General features: G+C 45.3%; 3 protein-coding genes across 3 annotated transcripts; 1 reads left to right on the top strand and 2 right to left on the bottom strand.

Moving 5' to 3' along the window:
* Nucleotides 1–1,750: 1,750 nt before the first annotated feature.
* SNIP1 (Smad nuclear interacting protein 1) lies at nucleotides 1,751–5,372 on the bottom strand. The gene is made up of 4 exons (XM_035345701.1): nucleotides 5,144–5,372; nucleotides 4,967–5,063; nucleotides 4,024–4,613; nucleotides 1,751–3,358 (listed from the first exon to the last, which is right to left on the bottom strand). The coding sequence occupies exons 1-4, from the start codon at nucleotides 5,326–5,328 to the stop codon at nucleotides 3,094–3,096; spliced, it is 1,137 nt and encodes a 378-aa protein (XP_035201592.1). The 5' UTR covers nucleotides 5,329–5,372; the 3' UTR covers nucleotides 1,751–3,093.
* Nucleotides 5,373–5,516: 144 nt separating this feature from the next.
* DNALI1 (dynein axonemal light intermediate chain 1) lies at nucleotides 5,517–9,303 on the top strand. Its single transcript, XM_035345654.1, has 6 exons — nucleotides 5,517–5,666; nucleotides 5,756–5,895; nucleotides 5,990–6,159; nucleotides 6,946–7,124; nucleotides 7,402–7,566; nucleotides 8,954–9,303. Exons 1-6 carry the CDS (start codon nucleotides 5,586–5,588, stop codon nucleotides 8,987–8,989), a joined length of 771 nt encoding a protein of 256 aa, XP_035201545.1. The 5' UTR covers nucleotides 5,517–5,585; the 3' UTR covers nucleotides 8,990–9,303.
* Nucleotides 9,304–9,912: 609 nt separating this feature from the next.
* GNL2 (G protein nucleolar 2) lies at nucleotides 9,913–21,560 on the bottom strand. Its single transcript, XM_035345647.1, has 16 exons — nucleotides 21,403–21,560; nucleotides 21,149–21,233; nucleotides 19,842–19,936; nucleotides 19,185–19,324; nucleotides 18,069–18,253; nucleotides 17,625–17,691; nucleotides 15,766–15,924; nucleotides 15,091–15,204; nucleotides 14,197–14,325; nucleotides 13,890–13,994; nucleotides 13,621–13,779; nucleotides 13,095–13,202; nucleotides 12,341–12,771; nucleotides 11,629–11,708; nucleotides 10,887–10,981; nucleotides 9,913–10,099 (listed from the first exon to the last, which is right to left on the bottom strand). Exons 1-16 carry the CDS (start codon nucleotides 21,464–21,466, stop codon nucleotides 9,950–9,952), a joined length of 2,166 nt encoding a protein of 721 aa, XP_035201538.1. The 5' UTR covers nucleotides 21,467–21,560; the 3' UTR covers nucleotides 9,913–9,949.
* Between the last annotated feature and the right edge of the window lie 458 nt (nucleotides 21,561–22,018).

Here is a 22,018-nt window from a genome sequence, read left to right as displayed (position 1 = left end):
GCTTGAACGGCCTCCGGGGAGTTCTCAAAGGGTTGGTGCCATTCCGTGGAAACATACAATGCTTGACCCCATTCTTTGACTACTGCTGCAGCAGCAGCAGCTTGTTCAAAACCACACACGAGCGTTCATCAGTAGATGCAGACATGTCCTGGTCAGGATAAGCTCAGCTCGCAGAGAAAAGGTATGGAGAAAGCACAGAAGTGACCCTGAGCTTTCCTGCTCAGTCCACAGAGAGCCCCAGCCAGCCTGCCTGGGCATCAGCTGCGTAACATCACTCAGCCACATTCAGTATGCACACATTTATGTGTGAGCAGGCTGAGAACCCAGGTATCTTCAGAACCTAAATAAGGAAACTTTACACTGAAAATAAGGCAATAAAATATGAGACCTGGCATTCAAATCCTGCACTGTTTGTAAATGAGGGTTACTTTTGTGTTCATCGCTGCTTGGTGCACTGCAGCTCCTCAAATCCCATTATAAGCAGCCTGTTTTCCCCAGAATAAGAGCAATTAATAAAAATGGTACAGCAAAAATCAAAGAGCATGAATGTGCTATTCAGGTTTGCAAAGATTAATTTGCAAAATAGATGCAGTAGAGTGTTTGGGGATTTCACTAGTCTCTTTTTGTGTTTCCAGCCCAAGGACTGAACAGGACTTGAGCCTGAAACCAGCTGAGGCTACTTCCTAGAAAGGTGTGAAAGGGTCACAAGCGGCAACCCAGCAGGGTCATGTAAGAAAACTGAACCAATCTGAAAAAGTAAAAAAGTTTCACGTAGGCATGGCAATATCATTTCTCTGTCTCAGCTGTAAGGATTCCATCTTCATGACTTTGTGAAGAAATAACCCCAAGTAGATCATTTCAACATGTTCTGGAAGTAGCTGAGCATACTGAGCATTTTTGTCTAACTCAAACTTTTTTTAGTTGGGTTCAAGCCTCAAGTAAACTATGCTAGTTTATTTAAACGCTGTGAAATAAGTGAGGCTTGATGGGCTGGTTTGCCCTTTCGTGCTACTGGTATCCCTGGCTTAAATCCCAGCTGTTTCCTAGCATGAGCCTGTCTGCATCCAAGGGCAAGCAGCCTGGACACAGCACTGAGCTACCTGCTGCACACTCAGCTCAGAAAGGTCTGAGCAAAGAAATGAGCTACAAACCCTTACCGTCCTCCAACCTCACAGCCTCTGAAGCACAGAGATCATGCAAACATTTCTTTTTAAAACCTCTTTCATGTTCTTAATATGGAAATGAATGCTTTGATAGCATGGCACGAAAGACGCAGAGGTACCAGACCGCAATTGCTCTGGGTGCTGCAGGGTCAAATCAGAGGTGCTGGGGAAGTGGCACTCTGTGCTGATCTGCCCATGGTGCACCCAGTCTGACAGAGCAAACACACACAGCGTGGTTCTTCAGGGTATGGACACCTTGGTTCTTCAGTGCATTGACACAGGACCCGTAACTGAGGCAGCTGCAACCTTACCAGTCCCGAGGTAACGGGGCACCGTCTGTTCAGTCCTGCTTTTACTAAAAGGTAATGCCTAAGTAACAAAAACGTTGCATGAGGTACAACAGGATGCTATTTGTTGATTCTACACTTTACAACTGCTGAACCACTTTGTTGAACTTGACAGCTGCGATAATTTATACCTTCAGCATCTCGCTCACCTTTCCAGGCTTGTCAAAAAATATAATGCACCTATTTCAAGGAATATAAAGGAAAAGAAGGACACTAGAAAAATCTTATAACTAAAAGGAATTAGGGCTAAATTTACAAATTCTTTATTTAAAAACCCCTAGAGTATATATAAAGGAGATCCTCCTAGTCAAAATTCATTCTGCCTACTGCTTGAAAACCTACACCAATGCCCCATATTTACACCATCCATGTTCTAGCCTGTGTATACAGTATGCAGCCCCTGCATACACCAAGGATATACACAGCACGTAGGAACAGCATGTGTGATCACAGAACAAACATCCAGGCAAATTAGTAAACAGTGTGGAAAACATTACATTTCTTACATCGTAAAGCAAACCATGGGAAGTGGACATCCAAAAATATGCAAGTACTTGCAGTAAGGAGAATCCGTTCTTCTCTTCCTAAAGTATCGTTTTCATTTACAGGGCGAAGAAGAATTTTTTAAACAAATGGCGGTTTAACTTTTTATATAAAAAAAACTTAAATAGTGCAAACTGGTTAAAACGTGCCACCACGTAACGGGTACTATACGTAATACAAACAAAACCTAGAAGTTACTCACAGGGCAGTGGTGCTGTCGGAGATAAAGGCCCTACCTTCAGAACTAGGAATTCAACACCCAGTAACAGTTTCAGCATCTTTTGCTGCAACACATGCTGGGCATACACTGGCTTGGGCCTCAGCCCTCCCAGATCAAGTTATTGTAACCTAAAATTCTAGGAAGCGCTTCCTTTAATTTCCATTTACCTTAGAATTTCCGGGTAGTTGTCTGGTAAAATGCCCACAGCTGAAAGTTATCGTAATGCAGTCTGACAACCCAAAACATACAGATATAAGGGGGGCTCTGCAACACTTCTGCCTTTTTAGTAGGAAGGCTGGTAAATGGTCCTGTCTAGAACTAACCGGGCAAGAAATTTGGCAAACTCTACCAAACAAGACACGTTACAAAGTGTGTCGGGTCACCTTCTAACTAAGATCTCAGTTAAGTAGCATTTTCAAAGGGTTATGACAAAACAGGTAATAAAAATAGTTTTAAATATGCTCGCTGTGTTTGACATCATTTTCTAAAAGAGGACAGTCTTTTAAGGTTTGCTGAATATTTCCAGCATCACAACATTCACATCCAGGTGCTCTTTTTGCTTGTCAAGGGAAAACAAAACAAAACAAAACAAAAAAAACAAAACAAAACACAAAGCTGGATTTCCTGATATGCAGAACTATCAAAGATGAATAATCAGTGAAGTCCCCCAAAATAAACATGACAACTGATCAGCAACAGAAGGACTTTAAGGCAAGAAGAGGCATCAGTGCTTTGATGCTCCCATGTTTACATCCCAATGTATGTTCTCTTGAAAAAGTTTCTCTCCCCTGCTCCCGCCCCCTGGTTTCCTCCTCATCTGTTAACTGTCAGACTCTTCCTCCTTCTCCTCCTCCTCATCATCGTCCTTTGTGTTGGCCTCAGATTTGTCTGAGGATTCATGGAGGAGAACGTACTCCCTGCTGCTGAACCCGAACTTCAGCACATCCTTTTCTTTCAGTTCATAGTAACGCTGAGGTTCAATCCGCTGGTTGTTGAGGAACGTGCCGTTGCCAGAGCCGAGGTCAATGATGTACGGCCTGACCCTCCGGCCGACCGTACCGTCGGCACGAGTGTACTCCACAAGCCTAGAGAGACAAAAAACACCATTTCAATCAAAGCAGCGAAACACAAAATCCCCGACTCCACATGCAGATGGATTTTGGAGCACACCAGCCCCAGTGCAGTTAGGTGTTAACGGTACTTCCGAGGTCTGAACAAGCGAAATGTGAGAAATGAGAGACGGGATGAGAACTGGAAAATCCCTGAAACATTCTGACAGATATCACCTCCGGTAACTTACGGTGATCTAAGGCAGTAATTCCTAAAACACAACAGATGGCTCCTCCTTAAGAGAACAACTCCGTCTTCTGAAGCACGCAACCCCTGCTGCTTCAAAAGGATCTCAGCAGTCTTTGTTGTGAAAACCCAAATGCAAACCTCTCCTTGAACGCTTTTTCTGCCAATTACACCTGCTGCTTATTCCAGCTCGGATGTACGCGCAGTTCTGTGTTTAACCCTGCTGGGTTATTTGTCTCAGTAAAAGGCTGCTTGTGGTTAAATGAGAGAAATTGCAAATATTTTGATTACTGCTAGGATGATATGCAGCAGTCATAAAAAAAGAACTTACAACAAACACGCACTTGTAAACCACGTGTAACTACTTATTTTTTTCCCCCCATTTGTTTTATTTTTCACAAGTTACTGAATAAATAACCCTGCTCCACCAGCAGGCACGCAGAGGAGTACTTACCGGTACTGGAACACAGCGTGCTGCTTTGAGCAGGAGGGGTGGTCGATGGGAATATCTGCAATCCTGCGGTGCCTGCCCAGGAGGTAAGCGCTCTGCCTGTGAATGTACATGACCGGGAGGAACTCGTCGTTTTTAAAAGGGTAGAGGCGCCACCGCTTCTTCGGAATCCGAGCCTCTGGGGGCTCGCTGTACTTGATCACAACCCCTCGGAAGGTGTTGGTGTCCTCCAGAAGGGCCCCAGACAGTTCAAAGCTTGGTTTTTCTTTCTTTACAGAAGCTTTATCTTTTGGTTTGTTATCAGACTGCCCGAGTTCTGGATTCTGGTCAACGCCGCTCCCTTCGTTGTTTTGCCGGTGTTCTCGCCGTCTCTCGTTATAAAACTCTCTCTCTGCTTGCTGCTCACGGATGTTTTGAGCATCCCTCTCTCGCTCGTGGCCTCGACCTCCAGGCCTTTCACTGGGATTTTTCCTTCTGTCTGCGTGATCTCTGTGTCTATCTCTGTCACCGCTTCTGTCTCGCCTGTGTTCCTGCTCCGATGGGTATTTCTGCTTTCGCTCCTCGTTTCCTCTACGAGGATGTTCGTCTCGCTCCTGGAGGGAAGAATCACTTCGGATGAGGTATTTCGAATTAGATCAAAGACGCAGCAAAGCTACTTTAGTAAAAGCGACCAAGGCTGGGCTCACAGGCAGGGAGGAACACTGAACTACTTACAGCAACACTCGAAGCACGGAGCGGTGAGACGTTACCCTATGAGACTCTTAATTCCCAAGGCATTTTACAAGGATTTGAGGAAGAAAACTGCCGGACCAGAAGCCGGTTTCCGTACCGCCCCCAGCCGAGCCTCTCAGAAGCCGCAGGAGGAGCCCCGCAACGAGCCCCGCGGGCCGAGCCGAGCCGCGGGCGGCACACAGAACCGTGCCCGTCCGTTAACGCCTCCATTTACCTGCTTCACCTTCACCGCGCCGTGATGCGGGCTGCGGCTCCGCCTGCCGCGCGGGGACCTGCTCCGGCGGCCGGCCCGGCTCCGCCGCTTGGGCGACCTTTAAGACAAGGAAAGAAGGAGCAGTGAGAGGCAGGAACCGGGCACAGCATTGGGCTCGCGGCCGCCGGCCGGGCCTACCTGCTGCTGCCCCCGCGGCCTCCCCGACGCTCGTCGGCCGGCGGCGACTGGCTGCCCCCCCGCGCCGAGCGGGAAGCGGAGCGCCGCGGGCTGCGCTTCTCGACCTTCACCTTCACCGCCACCTCCCCGCCCCGCCGCCGCTGCCGGTGCTCGCCCCGCCGCCGCTGCTCCGCCGCCTCCTCCATGGCGCCGCCGCCGGCCGCCACCGCCGGAAGTGGGCGCCGCTTCCGGCCCTGCCCCGGAGTGCTTCCGCCCGGGCGTCCGGTTGCTCCACGCGGCGCATGCGCTTCACGGAAAAGCGAGAGGCGGCGTCTCCATAGCACCAACGCCGCCGAGGCCAAGGCGGTAGCGCTGTCGCCATAGCAACAGCGCCGCCCCCATAGCAACAGCGCCGCCTCCATAGCAACAAGGGCGCCGCCGCCACAGCAAGAAGGGCGCCGCCATGATCCCGCCGCCGGACTCGCTGCTGCGCTACGAGCCGCCGATGCTGGTCAGCCGCCGTACCGAGAAGCGCTCCCCGGAGGTGAGCGGGGCCCGCGGGCACGGCCTGGGCCTGTCCGAGCTGCCCGAGGCCTGTCCCGGCCCCACGTTACTCTCTCTCCCCCCCCGCAGGCCCTCCCGCTGAAGGGGACCCCGCAGCCGCCGCCGCAGCCCGGCCCCGTCCCGCAGCCCCGGCCCCGTCCCGCTGCTGCCGCGGCCGCCGCCGAGTGCAGGCAGCCCCAGGAGCTGCTGAACGCCATCCTGCCGCCGCGGTGAGACCGGGGTGGGGGAAGCCGCCGAGACGGCCCTGGTGGGCCTCCCCGCGGTCCCCATCCATCACCCCCCTCCCGGTGCTTTTGGGTGCAGGGAGTGGGAGGAGGACAAGCAGCTGTGGGTGCAGCAGGTGTCCAGCGTGCCCAGCACCCGCCTGGACGTCGTGCACCTCCAGGAGCAGCTGGACCTGAAGCTGCAGCAGCGGCAGGCGCGGGAGACCGGCATCTGCCCCGTGCGCAGGGAGCTCTACTCGCAGTGCTTTGGTCAGTACTGGTGATCACCAAAACACTCCTCTCCCTCTGCCTCAGTCCTTGTCTGCCTCACTGCTGCTCTTTCCAGGTTTCACACAGCCTTGAACCCCACAAGAGGGGATACAAGGTCATGGTTGCCTTTCCAGCAGCCACACTGCACCTGCCTTTCCTGCCCCTCATCAGTGATCTGCAGCTCGGACTGCTGTGAGCTGTTGGAGATGTAGCATTTTAAGTGTCCCGTTATTCACAAAGCTGCCACAAAAATGACTTGTTGTAACAGTAATCTTATGTATATGTAAAAGATGCAAAGAGGCTTAAAAATGTCTTAGTTGTTCATTACCCCAATAGTTAATTTAAACTAACCTAAAACACAGCTTAACTCTTAAATACTTTTATATCCTCTGCAAAACTCTTACTTCTCTGATCTTCCCAAATGCAAGAGACTTCCGTTTGAACAGAATTCTTCTGGAGGCCCTTGCTTCTTCTGACAACTGCATAAAATTATTACAAGTTTTAAGGGTTTTGCTGTTATGTTTTCCGTGGGACAGAAACACGGTCATTACCAGAGTTTCTATATATACACCACGTTGCTTCATGTCAGTGGATTTATTTGATAGCACTTCACGCTATAGCTGTAAAGTAACAAAACCAAAATGATGACCATCTCCCACAAACCAATGTTGCTCTTGTGGTCCAAAGAATAGGTAAAAACCAAGAACTTCTGGACCCTGTGTATCTCCTGCATCCCCAGATAAATGTCAGGTAGTTACTCAGTGTTTTTGTACCTTTTCTTTAAAGATGAATTGATCCGTGAAATTACAATTAACTGTGCAGAGCGAGGACTCTTGCTGCTTCGAGTCAGGGATGAAATCCAAATGACAATTGCTGCTTACCAGACGCTGTATGAGAGCAGCACTGCGTTTGGCATGCGGAAGGCGCTGCAAGCTGAGCAAGGCAAACATGACATGGAAAAAAGAGTAAGTTGGTCTGTTAATCCAATAATAGTTTTCTGCATGTGATAACGGAGTGAGAATATTAGTTTTATATAAAAATCAATTATTTCTACTTCCACTGGGTGGCAGTAAAGATCATCAAAATAATTGTACTGCTTCCCTAAGGCTGACTGCTTTTCATAGGTTGTGTTATTATACCTGTTGCACTTTAAAGACTGTACAACATAGTGTAAAATTGAGAAATCAAATGAAAATTGTCTGTTAACAACCAAAACTTGAGAGATCTGTATTATTTTCTAAGATTGCAGAGCTAGAAGAGGAAAAGAGGGAGCTGGAAAGACAAGTGAACGAACAGAAAGCTAAATGCGAGGCTATTGAAAAACGTGAAAACGAAAGGCGGCAGATAGAGGAAAAGAAACACGCTGAAGAGGTTCAGTTCCTGAAGCGAACGAATCAACAGCTGAAGGTTAGTATCGTTACTGTTCTAAATAGCAATGGTAAACTTTGGCATTTTTAATTAAGAAGATGTAAATTTAACTTTCTCCTTACCGTTTATAGCAGTTACATTTATGATACACTTGTATTTATGTCCCACTTTCTTTAAATTTTCAATGAAGTGGGAAGATAGCAAGGACTTATTGTACTTGTGCCTTCTTCATGGAGCTATTTAGCAGCAGAGTTGAAGTGTGGTGGCAGCGCCATCACATTTTCTTGGAACTCCCTATCTCCATCTAAAATGACAGCTATAGACAATGCAAAACAAAACCTAGGAAGGGCAAAGCACATATTACTGGCTGGACTTCTAGGCCTCTAAATGTCTGTTACATCACATCTGAAGTGTAGCTACCAGATTATAGGTAAAAGCACTCTTCTATTCACTTGTTGCTTGCTAACGTGCTCTCACTGAAAACACTGAAGCAATTTGTCCTGTGGTGATTTGACTGAATCACTGAAATTGTTTTCAGTCTGACAAGGATAATTTTGTGCATGCTACTTTAATGAAAAGAGAGGTTCTGTTAATTACTTTGCGTTTGGAAGGAATCATAAACAACCGTAAATGCTTCTGGCTAGAGCTTAACTACTTCCTTTACACCCAGCTGCTTTCCTTATCTCCACTATTCCTAGTTTTCCTTTCTAAACCATTAACATCCTCAGGCCATCTTGAAGTATTTTAGGGCACGAAATACAGTAACTGTTAGAGCAAATGTGTGCTGCCACCGGACCCATGTTTCTTCCTTTAAGTACAAGTATTTTAACAGCTGTGTATATACCACTGTTGTAGTTTATTTTTATGGCAGCTCTAGGAAGAGGACAAGCTAGGAGTCCTGGAAACTTCACACACTACACGCTCCCCAAGCACGGGTAGCACTCTGATCAATCTCTTTAACTGGGCGTCAAGTTGTCTCAGTAACTGAAAAACTTGCTGTTCCCAGCTACTTTTGTCCCAGAGTCAGTTTGTGTTCCAAACCCTAGAGAGCCAAATATTTAATTTAGCTAACGTAGTCCAGCCTGAAATCAGAGAATTCAGACCACTGTTTCAACAGCTTTTATTTAATTTCCTCTTCAATGCTTTACATTATAAAATGAGCCTTTCATTGTATGGAACCAAGGCCAGCTCTTTTCTTCTCAGAATGCAGAAAGTGTGTATGCCAAGAATGAAAAGCTAATTTATAAAACATGTAGTAAGGAATGGAATAGCTAGGGAAAAACGCTGGCCTGTTTCTCTTGAAGTATTGCAGCATCCCTCAGCTCCTTGCTTTGAATATCTAGCAGACAATTTATCACTTTTCATCAACGTGGGTTTACTTTTTAGATTGAATCTAATTTGACTTACTGTCTCATTTGTTTTTCAGGCTCAACTTGAAAGCATCATTGCACCAAATAAGTAGATTTTTTTTTGGTGTCCTCCAGGCAGCGCTCAAAAGAGCTGTCAGAGCAAGAGCTTTGTAATTAGCGACAAAGATCTGTCTTCAAAAAACAATACTGTATTTTCACTTACCGGTAACTGAAAGCAGCGTAATTGTATTATTTGTCCCTTTTTCTCTGGAAGACTTGAAATTCAAGAGCTCCACTAGTTACTGTGCCCTCTTTCAGTGCCATCTCAGCATGTAGCTCCTCAGAGTGAACATGCCTGGGACTTGCTTGTTGGTAATATGCTAATGACCTTCAAAGCAATAAACTAATAAATGCTCTTATAAACAAGCATCTCCGTAATGTCATTACTCTGAAAATGGTGTAGAAAATTTTGAAATCATATGTGAAGTGTCTACAACTAATGTGTCACATTCATTAATTGATTTTTAGATATTGCCTGGCCAGACGTGGTTTGGGGGGTATTTCCCTGAGTATGTGTAAGTTGGTGTTAACTGTACATCAAAACCCCTTTTCAGAAGTGGTGTAACCTAGGATGAACAATACCCAAACTCTCCAAATACTTATTTCTAATGAAACAAAGAGGTACGATGCTGTTCTAAGCACCACTACTCAGTGAAAGCAAACGAAAACTTGAGTTGAGGTACCTGTATAACTCATTGGTTATATATAGCGAGCTGACATAGGAAAAACCTCATCATTTGAGCAGCTCTGTGAAAGCTTCAGGAAAAGGAAAATCTGAAGAACGTTTCAGGATGTACTTTGCAAATGCAATGTTTACTGGCCTTAGATGGTGATGTGGAAATACCACGATCTCCAGTTGCATAAAGAACTTTCAGATGATGCAGAGAAAGAGCGAGATGTTACTCCTGGGAACAAGACAGACAAGGCAAACAGACTAGGAACTGCAAGTTTTATATTAAAAAAAGGCACTGCGTACTAGAGCTGTTTTAAGTAAAATTTAATAGAATAAGCAGTTATTGCTTATGTTTATATTTTTTGTGCTTTGATCTTTGTGCCTCCAAGCCACTTTTTTTCTTGTTCTTATTCTTATTTTTCACGTTGTGAGTTTCATAATACCGGACTCCGACTTTCTTGGAGCGCTGCTGCCTCTCAGCTCGTCTCCTCTGTAAATACACACAAAACATATTAGCAAGTCCACAGTATCCATAGCCTGAATTTGTTTGCATTCTTTTAAATGGTGTTTGCTTTGTATTCCAATACCTTAAGTGAAATAAATAACTTAATAGGAAACATTACTCACGTGCACGGTCACGTTAGAGAGCTTTAACAGAGGATGTGACCAAACATACATGAACAGAGTTCAGTCTTCCATTCCCCTTTGACAGTCCTAGCAGTGCTCTAAAAAACCCCTTGCTGTACAAGATTTGCTTACAAATCCTATTTAAGGTCCTACAAACAGTCTCTCTCACGTAGTATTTAAGTTACGCTGGAAGAATTGTTCAGACTTGATTAAGAAGAACAGGAAATAGCAGTGGCATTTCCCTTTGAAAACAGAACAGAACTGCTAAGGACTTTTTGCCCACCTAGGTCCTAATTTTCGCACTTCAGCATTTAGATCGCTCCTCTCTTACCAGCACCAGTAGGCAAGCTAACACTGAACGCAGAACAGTTATCTACAAAGGATTCTCCCTTTCAACGCTCTTTCTGTCATTGTCACCAGCTTGTCCCTCCTAGGGGCCCATGCTCAGCTGGAACACTATTGTCACATCTCGTGTCAGCAGCAGGTCACCCTGTCTTCACATTCCCCCCACCTCACCTATGGGCCTTGTGCTCTCTTCCTGCTAATAGTGCCAGGTCTCAAACCTCTTCAGTGATACTGAGCAAGCTATGTAGAAAAAAGCCAGCTCTATTACTCTGCCTGTCTGTTATACTACAGGAGATCTCACTCACTTCTTTGGATGTAAGCTTCTTGCAAGGCTGTTCAGCCAAATGGTCATCGTCATCTTCCTCTTCTGCTTTCCTTTTTCTTTTATTCTCCGTGCTGCCTGCAAACAGCAATGATCACATACTCAAGTATCTTCCAAAACACCCATCTCACAGAACTTAAGGCTGGAGTCACTGCCCCATCTACTTCAGCAAAGCAATCCTTCGACATGCTTTAACAGTTTTTATCAAAAACCCATGCGTGTCCCTTACCAGAAAATCACTCCATTACAATGAAAACCGCTCTTGTCGGAATAAGGCTCTCCCACATTATTTTGCCTTTAATCAAACTTGCTTTGGAAACTGAAGACACAGATTCTCAAAAGCAGTAAAACCTATAGCCTGAAGTAGCTCTGTGCTTTTACAGTGTCATAAAACACTTCCATCCCCGGCTGTATAACGTTGTACCATGTGGAACGGATGTTGCTCAGACTGAAATCTGCCCACAGCAGCACTGTTCTGAACACAACATTTGTCTTCACTTTATCTTCACTCACTAGTAGAGGACATCTTACTACACAGACTATCCAGTCCTACAGAAAAGCTAAAGCAAGGTCATGAGGCAGCCCTTAGGTTTGCTATGGAAAGATTTAAATAAGGGAAAGAAGAACTTGCAGTCAGGAACTAATGAACACCCTCCCCTTAACTCCCTCTCTTGCTTCGTTTATTTCTAATTATAGATCAGGAACATCTACTAATCTTGTTTTACCTCTGTCTTCATTTTGTTTGGGTTCTTCACACTTCTGCATTGATTTTGCAAACACTTTTTCACTCAGCTGCTTAGGGATTCTACAAAAGATAAAACAGGGAATAGAAGACTGTTATAATACAAAATGTAGCCACCTGCAAGGAGTGATCCATCTCCAGCAGGTCCCAGTAGTCTGACATCAAAGCCACAGCCTTCACATGGAAGAGAGATTCCAATAGTCTTGTCTCTGGGGTTACTGGACTTGTGCTTGGCACAAAGGGACAAAATTTAACTTTGACATCTTCATCCTCACAAAGCTGGTGGATGAGCTCTGCTAAAACTGGGCCTGCTGTACGACCTAGGATACTCTTTGTACATGCATGGAGACCCAATTCGCATATCCAGGTAGGACATTAGCCTTAGTATTGCTCAAGAAAGGAGAGATCAAGGAGAGATCCAAGAAAGAAATATTGCTACCCAGAATACACTATGGTTTAGAAACCTGTGGATAAGAGGCAACTTTCCAGAAGTGAGAACACTTTTAGTTACGATGGCCAATAGGACTTGGAATATTCTTTCAAAAACAAACTGTTGCCTAGCCAAATTTAAAATATTTATGGCTTAACTAGAGAAGCCATGGCAACAAGTCAAAAATGGAGTGAAACTACAGCAGAAACACATTAACCCTCTTGTCCCCCTGTGAAAATACATGAGTCGCTGAGCATTCAGATACCTTATTGCTGAGAATCTCTTGGCTTTGGCTCTATCCAGAAATTTCTTGCATTTTGCAATCTTCTCCTCCAAATCCTTAAGAACTGCCTGAGAGCTCTCCCTGGCACCTTGTACAGCCACCTGTGACTCATTCTCAAACAAATCTTGATGTTGCTCATTTTCCTCTTCCTCCTCCTCCTCTGCAGGAGAATCACTGTCTGTTTCATCAAAGCCTGGCACATCTACAGGAACCAGGTCTTCTTCTGAGAACTGAGGTGCCACATTAATCCTCCCAAAGTTTTGCCGAACGTGTGACATGAGTTGCTTAATTTCATTGTCTGTATTATTCTTCTCTTCTACTGGCTCCACACTTGATGCTGCCAACTCAGAGATTTCCGGCTTGTCATTATCTTGGCTTGATGTCATCGCCCCTTCTCCTTCCAACGCAGGAGGCTACAAGAAAGGGTGTAACAGATTTAATAATATTATCCACAGAGTCAGTCTGTCCAAACGATCTCTTTGGAAGAAACCTAAGACAATTAACTACTGACATTTCTGCTAGTAGATGATTGCAAAACAGCTCAGACAGTTCTGTGGAAGAGCACTGCCACCTCATCCTCTCCATGTACTTACCAACTTTGAGTGTCACTTTAATCACTAGAGTCAGAGCCCAAAGACATGCCCTGCCCAAGGCACTCCAGCAAAAGCACCAGTGAATACCATTAGGAAAACTGAGTAATACGCAGGAAGAAAAGGCACGAACGTCACATCCTCACCTGGGGACCTGTTTCTGCATTTGGCGGCTTCACAAAGAACGGAATTCTGCCCCTCTGCCAGTCATTGAGAACCATTTTGCTGACCGTTTGCACATCAGGCTCACCACCCTGAAAGAATCCAGTAACAGTTTCTGTCCGTGTCTGCAGGGCATGCCACCTTTATATTACCTTTGCAAATGAAACATTCCTATTTCCCAGGTTCAGTGCAGAAACTGACCCACACACACTTCCAGCCTGCAAATGCAGGAAGATGGCAGAATCCTAGAAATACTAAAGTTGGAATAAAAACCCCCAAGATCACCTGGTTTAGGCACCCCCTACCACCACCACCACCCACTAACCATGTCCCCAAGCACGATGTCCAACCTCTCCTTGAACACCCCCAGGGAGAGTGACTCTGCCACCTCCCTGGGTAACCCATTCCAAAGCCTAACCACTTTTTCTGAGAAGAAATGTCTCCTCATTTCCAGCCTGAACCTCCCCTGGTGCAACCTGAGGCCATTCTCTTGTCCTAAAGTTGTCACACCTTTAGCAGTTTTCCAGTCCTAGAAGCAAGCTTCTCAAGGAAGTCTTCCGCATTGTTCCAGGAATCAATTTTGTATGTCTTTCTGATGTACTCTGGTTTGGCCCTTTCCAGCACTGCACTAATATGATCTTCAGGGCTTTTAATCTTTTCAACTTGAACCTGAAAATGAATGTTAAATTATCAACCCTTTGGAAAGCGTGCATTCACTTATTTGAACCCATCACAATGACAACAGCAAGAGTTTTCCAGCATTTAGCACAGATACATACCACTCCCTTCAGCACAATGTCTGTTTCTGAGTCTCCAGATGGATAAACGACACCTGGGCAGTCAATGAGAAAAATCCTCCTCATCAGGGTAATGTATTGCCACACCTGAAACAGATCAGCAGTCACCTGTGTTACCTCCTTTTCCATGAACAGCCCTTGTTCTGCTTTTAAATAGGCAGTTCTAAAATATAGGAGTCATCTTAGAAACTTGGTATTAACACACAAACAGAATTTAACTTGGCATTCTTGTTAGGTAGCCAGGACATTTTGCACCTTGCGCTTCTTTACTGAAGGAATCTCTTCTTACCTTAGTTTCACCTGCGATGGGAGCCACATTGCAGACCTTCTTAGACCGTAACGTATTGATCACTGAGCTTTTGCCAACGTTGGGATAACCAATGAAACCCACGCTGATCTGTTTCTTGTCAGAGTGTAACTGTTAAGAAACAACATTTCTTTTAATACTTCATAGAAAATGACAGAATTACCGTTACAGTTTTAGCAGCTTCTGTCCTCATTGTATTGGAAAGCAAAGAGGGCTCTAAAGTCTACCAGATTTAAAAATAAAAAGATCTGCTCTTTTTTTCTTTTTAATTAGCAGGAGAGATGTACAAAGGTGCAACCAACTTGCTATCCGAGAATTCCAAACACTGAAGAAGACAACTGTTACTTCAAGGGGAAGATATGAGCCCCCAGCATTCCTTGCTGCTTTAAAATTGCTTGTATTAAATCAGAAACCTTTTAGGATGAAAAACAAAGCAAATACAAGCAGCAGCTGGGGACAGTATATAGTTCAAGACAAGAGAAAACATCTTTCTTGGGAAAACGAAGACACTTAAAATGAGATTATCTTAACATATTATGCATACACGCTTGACATTAACAGGCCTGAAATATGTTTGTTCCCTTCTTCTATACATTCAAGTCAGACCTAGGAGTATCAATGGAATACTCTGTCTACAAGAAACTGAGGCCACACAATGACAACTAAACCAGCTCTTTGGGATCTCCCCAGTTTGGTGTGCATTTTTTGAATGTGTTTGAAGGAATATTTTCTATTTGCTCACCACAGAATGATGGCCATAAGAAAGTGTATTGAACCCCAAACACTAACAAAACAAAAATCCCACAGGCATTCCCCACCCTCCTTCCTCCCAGCAAAAACAAATCCCCAATACAAAGCCCCCAAATTGTTCTGTACCTTTCCAAACTGCCTTAAAAGCTGTATGAAGGCACCTTTGCCAAAAGGGTTTGTGAGGCTGGCGTGAAAAGCAAGTGTTGGATACTCCTGGGAAAGGACAGCAACCCAGCGCTTCTAAAGAGGAAAATACTGCTCAGTTAGGGATTCTGTGTTGCAGAGGTGGTGAAACAATCTGCTTATGAGAAGAAGACAGCATCTTCGCTTGGGTCACAAATGCAGCTGTCTATGAAAATTGCTTTGTAAGAACCTTTGAAGCATTTCACCAACCCAATAGCTAAAAGCACTGGCTATTGTTTTTATAAAAAGACAATTTCCCAAAAACGCCTTCACTGCTAGCTAAAACTAATTAGTTTAACAATATAAAACAGACCAGCTGTGGTGGATATGGATCTTAAGCGGACTAACATTTAGCACACTCTGGAGATATCAGTTGAACTGTTAAATCCAGACAGAGGAAGTAGAGAATTTGTGGCTGGTGACTGTTGCTCAACTGAGCCAAACTTGGACTGATTTAAATGGTAATTGTTACTTTTATAGCAAGCAAGCAGAGAGTTCCCATTATCCCAGTTACATTACGCCCTTTGAGACCAGCCTGAGGACTGGTAACAGAATTAAAGTTAAGGATACAAAAGGAACAAAGAAGGTCCAGAGCACAACAGGCAGGACCATACTTACAGTAGCCCAGGTAGGAACAAGATCACATTTGTTCAGGACAAAAATGAGATGTTTCCAGTGTTTCTCTTTTTTCAGAAAAGATTCCACATGAGGGGAGCGAGTACCAATGGGGTCTCTGGCATCCAGAACTTGAACAACAACATCTGATGAGTCTATCACCTGGAAAAAAAAAAAAACACACAGAAGGAAAGTGTTAGACATAAACCTCCAAAATGAATGTTAGTAATTTTCTAATCTGTATCATTAATTTAAAAACCTTGTATCCTTCGTGAACAACTGTTACTTTCCCACGACAGAACCTCAGACTAATACCCATTGATCCTCCACTCCCTCTTCCGCCACTCCCCTCCAAATTCAGGCGGGACAGCCCTGTAGTCTTTATGCCCTATAGCTTCCTATGCACTAGAAAGACGTTTGCAGCACTTGGGAAAGTAAACACTGCAACCAAACAGGAAAACTAATTGCTTTAGCAGACAAAAACAATGTTCTCCACCCATTCTGCTGCAATTCAATTAGATCATTTCATAAAGGATTGGGATATAAAGAGTGTTTTCTGGATCAGTATGAAACACAACCAAGTAGGAACCTGCTGTTAGTCCACTAAGCATCTACAGCAGGGAGCTGTCAGTTTACGACTTGCTTCAAGCCAAGTGAATTTGTTTCACAGCTATTTCCTGCATTTTTGGCAGCACCTTACTGAAATCTGTTTTGCTCTATCATCCCCGCTGCTTTTAGATCTAAGTCAGAAAGTTTTAAGCTACACTCAGAAATTCAGTACAAGAAATCAAGCAATTTCACATATGACAGTCACTGAGAGCACAAACTGCTCTTACAACCCCAACTCATTCTCAGCACCATTCCTCTAGCAGTCAAGGTGACTCACTGGGACAGAATCACAGAATAGTCTAGGTTGGAAGAGACCTCCAAGATCACCGAGTCCAACCTCTGACCTAACACTAACAAGTCCTCCACTAAACCATATCCCTAAGCTCTACATCTAAACGTCTTTTAAAGACCTCCAGGGATGGGGACTCCACCACTTCCCTGGGCAGCCCGTTCCAGTGTCTAACAACCCGTTCAGTAAAGAAGTTCTTCCTAATATCCAACCTAAACCTCCCCTGGCACAACTTGAGCCCATTCCCCCTCGTCCTGTCACCAGGCACCTGGGAGAACAGACCAACCCCCACCTCGCTACAGTCTCCCTTCAGGTACCCGTAGAGTGCAATAAGGTCACCCCTGAGCCTCCTCTTCTCCAGGCTAAACAGTGACGCGAACATCAGAGCAGTCCAAAGAAGAGCCTATCAACGTGCCAGATGTTTTCAGTGTAATGAAATGTAAGAGTATCTGACTGCTTTATTGGTAAAGCCCCGGGACTCCAAGCAAAGCTTAGACCTTTGGCTCTGCCAGTCCATCTGTAGATCATGTATTTTACAGATGTTTGTCCCACTGGGACAAGAGCTCAAGAATCAAGCTCAGTCAAGCACAGATGTGAAAATGAATCTTTACTCTCTTCTACAGCTGTTTTTTTCTGTTCCAGTTGATTTACTGGACCAGTACCAGACCGATGTCAGAAAAGGGTGTATGGTGTCAAGTCACTCAGTACAGTTAGGCTAACAGGAAAACGAGGAAGCAAATTACATACTCAGGACATCTCTGCAGGAATGAAGACAGTCTTAACATTTCTAAGAAACTTTACAAATTCAGTTGTCATCAAAGCTTCCCTACCATGGCAAGATCTATAACCAAAGAGTTTTCAGAGCTTTTCTGATTACTGCTGTACAACATTTCCAATGCTGTGCCAAAGCACTGGCCTTTGAAAAAGACAAAAATAACTGCTGCAAATTATAAATGTTACTGACCTTGTAGAGCTCACCCCAGATTCTTTTGGACTGTCCCTTCTTGTATATATCCTCTTGTGCTTCATCCCTGCAAGTGGATTACCAGAGACATCAGCAACCACAACAACAGTTACAGTGCTCTTCTCTAAAGCCATTTGGCTATTTGCAGACAAAAGAGGGGAGGCCCAGTCCCCTGTTTAACCCAAAATCTGAGTTTGCAGATTTTCAGACATGCAACAGGAAATTAATTATGAATGAAGACAGAAGGGTCCAATGGGAGCAGTAGTTCAGTTAAATATACTGGGACAAAACAGAACTAATACAAGGCCCAACCAACTTCAACTGATTTCACTTTGCTTACTCAACAGACAGTAGCAGCACTGATGAAGGAACTAGATGTACTTTTTAAATAAAGCTGACTTTCAAGGTATGTAAACAAAAAAATGATTTCTCCTTTCTATTTACCTTACACCGGTGTCTTCTGTGACCAGGTCCCGGTCCCTGCCCTGATCGTAAGATTCCGATGAGGCCTCAGCATTCTCCAGCAGAGACTGCACATCGCTTGCCGAGAGATTTGGCCTTTTTCTCTGTGCTTTGGGGCCAAATGTTGTTTCAAACGTTTCTGTGTCAAGAATGTGAACTCTGGAGGTCTAAGGAAAGATGGGTTGTTAAAAAGAAAAACCCGAAAACTGTTTTTCATCTCTCGTGACACGCAGTGTACAAGACCTTAGTTCAATGCAACTCTGCAACCTGTGACAAGAGTTACAGGCACTTCCCTAACAATGTTTGAGTTTTGCAGCTTAATCTTTGAGAAACATAAGAGTGGATATTTAATAAGCAACAAAACACACTGCACTTGCCAAAGAACTATGCTTCGGTTCTTTCTGCATAAATGATGTCAAAAGTAATTAAGGTTACAATGATGAAAATTTAGCTGCTATCTTTGATCATTTCTTATTTTTCTAACAAGTGCACAAATCTCGCCAAATTCACAGATTTTTGTCAGGGACAATTACAGTCAAAATCATAGATTTTAAAGCCTGTAATGAATGCCAACTTTTACTGGAACAGCATACAATTCAGAGCTGAAAGAAGTCATCTGTTTTTACAATGCACATTTTAGTTTGCGGTAACCTTTTCTTCAATTTAGGAAACATTTTTATGACACAAACCTGGCAGATTTCCACATGAAAAATACCTAGCAATAATCCAAAATAATATTTCAGACTTTATGAAAGAAGCCTGGTAATAACTAAAATTATGTACTTGAAACTTGATTCTACTTGAAAAGGCGGCTGCATACACAAGAATGTCTGGTTCAAGATAAAAAGCACATATTTGAGCTTGGAGTCATGGCACAAGAGCGTGCTCGCAGCATGACGCATCCTCAAAAAAGGTCTTTCACAGGAGGAATTAGAAGTATTACAGCGATATGTTTTCAAAAACATCCTTCCCCCGGTCATCTGCCCGAATTCCTTCCAATATTCCTACAAACACATCAAATCTCCCACAGGTAAATATTATTCACAACATCTGTGCACACAGCCCAGCCTTCACAAGGTGCAGATGAACGATACCTACGTGAGGTTTAATCCGATCATGGAAAAGGGACATTGGTAACTTGGTTTGCTTCATGACCACTCTGTACGGATCTTTCATGACAGTTTCCATTTCCTCTTGAAATTTCTGCAGGGATGATTGCTTGATCACACGGGTATTTCCTGCAGGTAAGAATCAACATTCCCCATGTTAACTGCTTCAGAGACACAGGGTAGATTAATAAAATATTAATGCTCCATCTGGAATCAAAATACTAGTGACAAGAAATAGAAGATTTTACTTGATACAACCCCAACTTTGGCATCTATAAGCCAATCCCGTTCTTTTCCATAATTTAAAGAAACTTTGACAAGTATTCCAAAAATACACAGGCTAAAACGTATGTACACGTGGGAAAATCCCACAAAATAACCAAAGGAGACAAAAAAAAACACACTTTTTAGCAGTGTATGGGAAGCAAACACCCCAAGTACAGGGACATGCAAGGTGTGAGCCAATGCCCTTGCCTACGACAGCAGTTTTTTTTTTGTCTTCTTTCCCAGTATCTGTCCCACACAGCACTGAGATCACAATTCCTAAATACTCACACTCTAAAAACACAAAGTGTTTTAAAAAACACAAAGTCCAACAACTTCTGAGCCTGTTGAGTCTGACTGTAGAAAAAAAAAAGAAACTTACCAAACCATTTAATATTTGGTTCCACTCTTGCAACTGTGCCTGGTGCCACTGTTGACTGATACTGCAGAGGTCTAATCACTTTGCCATACTTGTTTCTAAGTGAAAAATGAGAATGCACATAAATACATAATGAAGCATACACCCCTCTAGTGCTTTTCTTCAGTAGAGTAGAAGTGCATCCATAAAATCCAGAAACACCCTTCCTTTTGAACTGGTACCCCAGGTACCTCGACACCAGACTGGAAGGTTCCCCTGTTGCTGCAGTTCAAAGGTCACAAATGATCCTGTCCTGGTATTTTTCTGTGTCAAACCACATAGCAATGTCTCTGAAAAACACCTCACTAAGTTTCTGTCATTTGAACTCTGTATTTTTTCATGGGAGTACAAGTATCTACACGTATTTAGAAGATTGGCCTGGGGACAAGTTAAGAACAAGGGATAAAAGTTAGCATGTGATACACAGAGCAAAATAGCATGCCAATTCCCTACAAAACATCTCAAAACTCCTAATTCACACTCCAGCTTGACTGAACTCTTCACGGAGGTTGCACATGAATGCCATACTGGGGTGCAAAGAGCACTGAAGTATGATTTTCTAACAAATAACACTTTCTTCTCTCATGCTCGCATGCAACTTTTCAATCAGCTGAACCCATCAGCTTGCACTGAACGCTGATTGTAAGATAAAGCTCCACATTGAAACCTGGCTTAAGTTGAGTAGTTTTTAAAATACATATTCCCCAGTCCTCTCTCAAAACAAAGCGGAATCTGGCAAAACAAGACAAAGCTGCTAATCTGAACCAGAACCTTAAGTAACCCCGACGGCATCCACCACGTGGCAGAGGATCGTGTTTGTAAGGTGGGAACTGTGCCGCAGCCAGAGGTTCTCACGTAGAGAAAAGGAATCTCTTAGTAAGAGAGCCCTGGGGACATCAGGCTCCTCAGATGTTCTGAGGTGAGCTTTTGAGCTGGACACAAGGGAAGCATTTGGGGTTCAAGGGAAGCATTTAGGGTACGTGACATTCCAGCGAGATCGTATCAGCTGTTCCATGCCATGTGTTTTCCAGCTGAGCCACGCTCCCTGATAGCATCACTGGCCTGGCTGGACCTTGATATAAAGCTTCCCAGCTCCTGACACGGAGCAAAGGAGGGGCTCTGCTCCAACCAGCAGGCCCTCTGTCACCAGTCGAGTCACCAGCACCTCTCTGCGCAGCTCCCAGCCCGCACCACTGGACAGACTGCGGGGCCTGGCCGCTCAGCGCCACACACCAGCTCCCGCAGCACCGGTGTGACCGGGCCCTGCTCACCTCCGCTCCTTCTGCCGGTACATGTTGAGGCGCCGGATGGTGGCTCGGTCCCGCATGTTGTTGCCTCCCGCGCCAGCCACGCGATCTGAGGAGAGAAGGCAGCGTTAGGCCCGGCCCGGTACGGCCCGGTCCGGTACAGTAGGGTAAGGCCGGGCCCGGCCCGGCCCGGCAAAGGCCCGACCCGACCCGACCCGGTAAGGCCTGTCCTGTCCCGTCCCGTCCCGGTAAGGCCCTTTCCACGTCCCCAGACGTACCAGGGTTGGTGCTGGCGCGGGAGGGGTTGATGGTGCTGCGGCCCTTGTACCGTGGCTTCACCATGGCGCCGCTGTTCCGGGACCGCTCTCGCCGCCCGCTCCACCACACGCACCGGGCCGGAAGAGCTGCCACAACCACTTCCGGCGTGAGGGGGGCAGCGGCGTGACGTCATTCCGCCGACTTCAACTCCCTACTGCGCAGGAGCCTGCGCGTTGCCTTGACAACCGCTCGAGGCCTCCCCCCTCCCCTCCCGGCTCCGGTTGCCATGGCAACGCGTGGCGCGGCCCGGCCCGACCCAGCCCGGCCCGGCCCGCTGCGGCCTACCCCCGGCCCCGCCGCCCCTTCGGCCCCGGCCGGTGCCCGCCAGGCCCCGCCGGTGCTTGGGAGCCCGGTCCGCAGTGCCCGAGAAGGGCAGGAGCGGTCCCCGTTGTCCCTCAGTTGTCCCGGCCTCCGTTGTCCGCCCCGGGCAACGAGGGGGACTGCAGGCGTTCAAAGGCGTTGTAATAAAAAGGGCGCTGGCACAAGAATCCTCATTGTTGTGTTGGTTCTTTTTTTTTTTTTTTAGCTTTTTTGAAATGGTGTTGTTCGCAGAAACATAATCAGAATCATTTGGGA

The sequence above is a fragment of the Oxyura jamaicensis genome, chromosome 23, assembly GCF_011077185.1.
Source record: "Oxyura jamaicensis isolate SHBP4307 breed ruddy duck chromosome 23, BPBGC_Ojam_1.0, whole genome shotgun sequence".
NCBI classification, from domain to species: Eukaryota; Metazoa; Chordata; class Aves; order Anseriformes; family Anatidae; genus Oxyura; species Oxyura jamaicensis.
The sequence above is the reverse complement of the archived record's forward strand: the minus strand, read 5'-3'. Positions and strand labels throughout refer to the sequence as shown.

What these genes read in the sequence shown, in the direction of transcription:
- SNIP1 (XM_035345701.1), bottom strand. Translation starts at nt 5,328, where the DNA reads ATGGAGGAGGCGGCGGAGCAGCGGCGGCGGGGCGAGCACCGGCAGCGG. An exon ending in GGCCGCGGGGGCAGCAGCAG is followed by an intron (nt 5,064 to 5,143) that starts GTAGGCCCGGCC and finishes CTTGTCTTAAAG; the next exon opens with GTCGCCCAAGCGGCGGAGCC. An exon ending in CACGCTGTGTTCCAGTACCG is followed by an intron (nt 3,359 to 4,023) that starts GTAAGTACTCCT and finishes TTGTCTCTCTAG; the next exon opens with GCTTGTGGAGTACACTCGTG.
- DNALI1 (XM_035345654.1), top strand. Translation starts at nt 5,586, where the DNA reads ATGATCCCGCCGCCGGACTCGCTGCTGCGCTACGAGCCGCCGATGCTG. An exon ending in CCGAGAAGCGCTCCCCGGAG is followed by an intron (nt 5,667 to 5,755) that starts GTGAGCGGGGCC and finishes CCCCCCCCGCAG; the next exon opens with GCCCTCCCGCTGAAGGGGAC. An exon ending in AACGCCATCCTGCCGCCGCG is followed by an intron (nt 5,896 to 5,989) that starts GTGAGACCGGGG and finishes TTTTGGGTGCAG; the next exon opens with GGAGTGGGAGGAGGACAAGC.
- GNL2 (XM_035345647.1), bottom strand. Translation starts at nt 21,466, where the DNA reads ATGGTGAAGCCACGGTACAAGGGCCGCAGCACCATCAACCCCTCCCGC. An exon ending in ACCAAATATTAAATGGTTTG is followed by an intron (nt 19,325 to 19,841) that starts GTAAGTTTCTTT and finishes TCTTACCTGCAG; the next exon opens with GAAATACCCGTGTGATCAAG. An exon ending in ACAGAAGACACCGGTGTAAG is followed by an intron (nt 17,692 to 18,068) that starts GTAAATAGAAAG and finishes ATCCACTTGCAG; the next exon opens with GGATGAAGCACAAGAGGATA.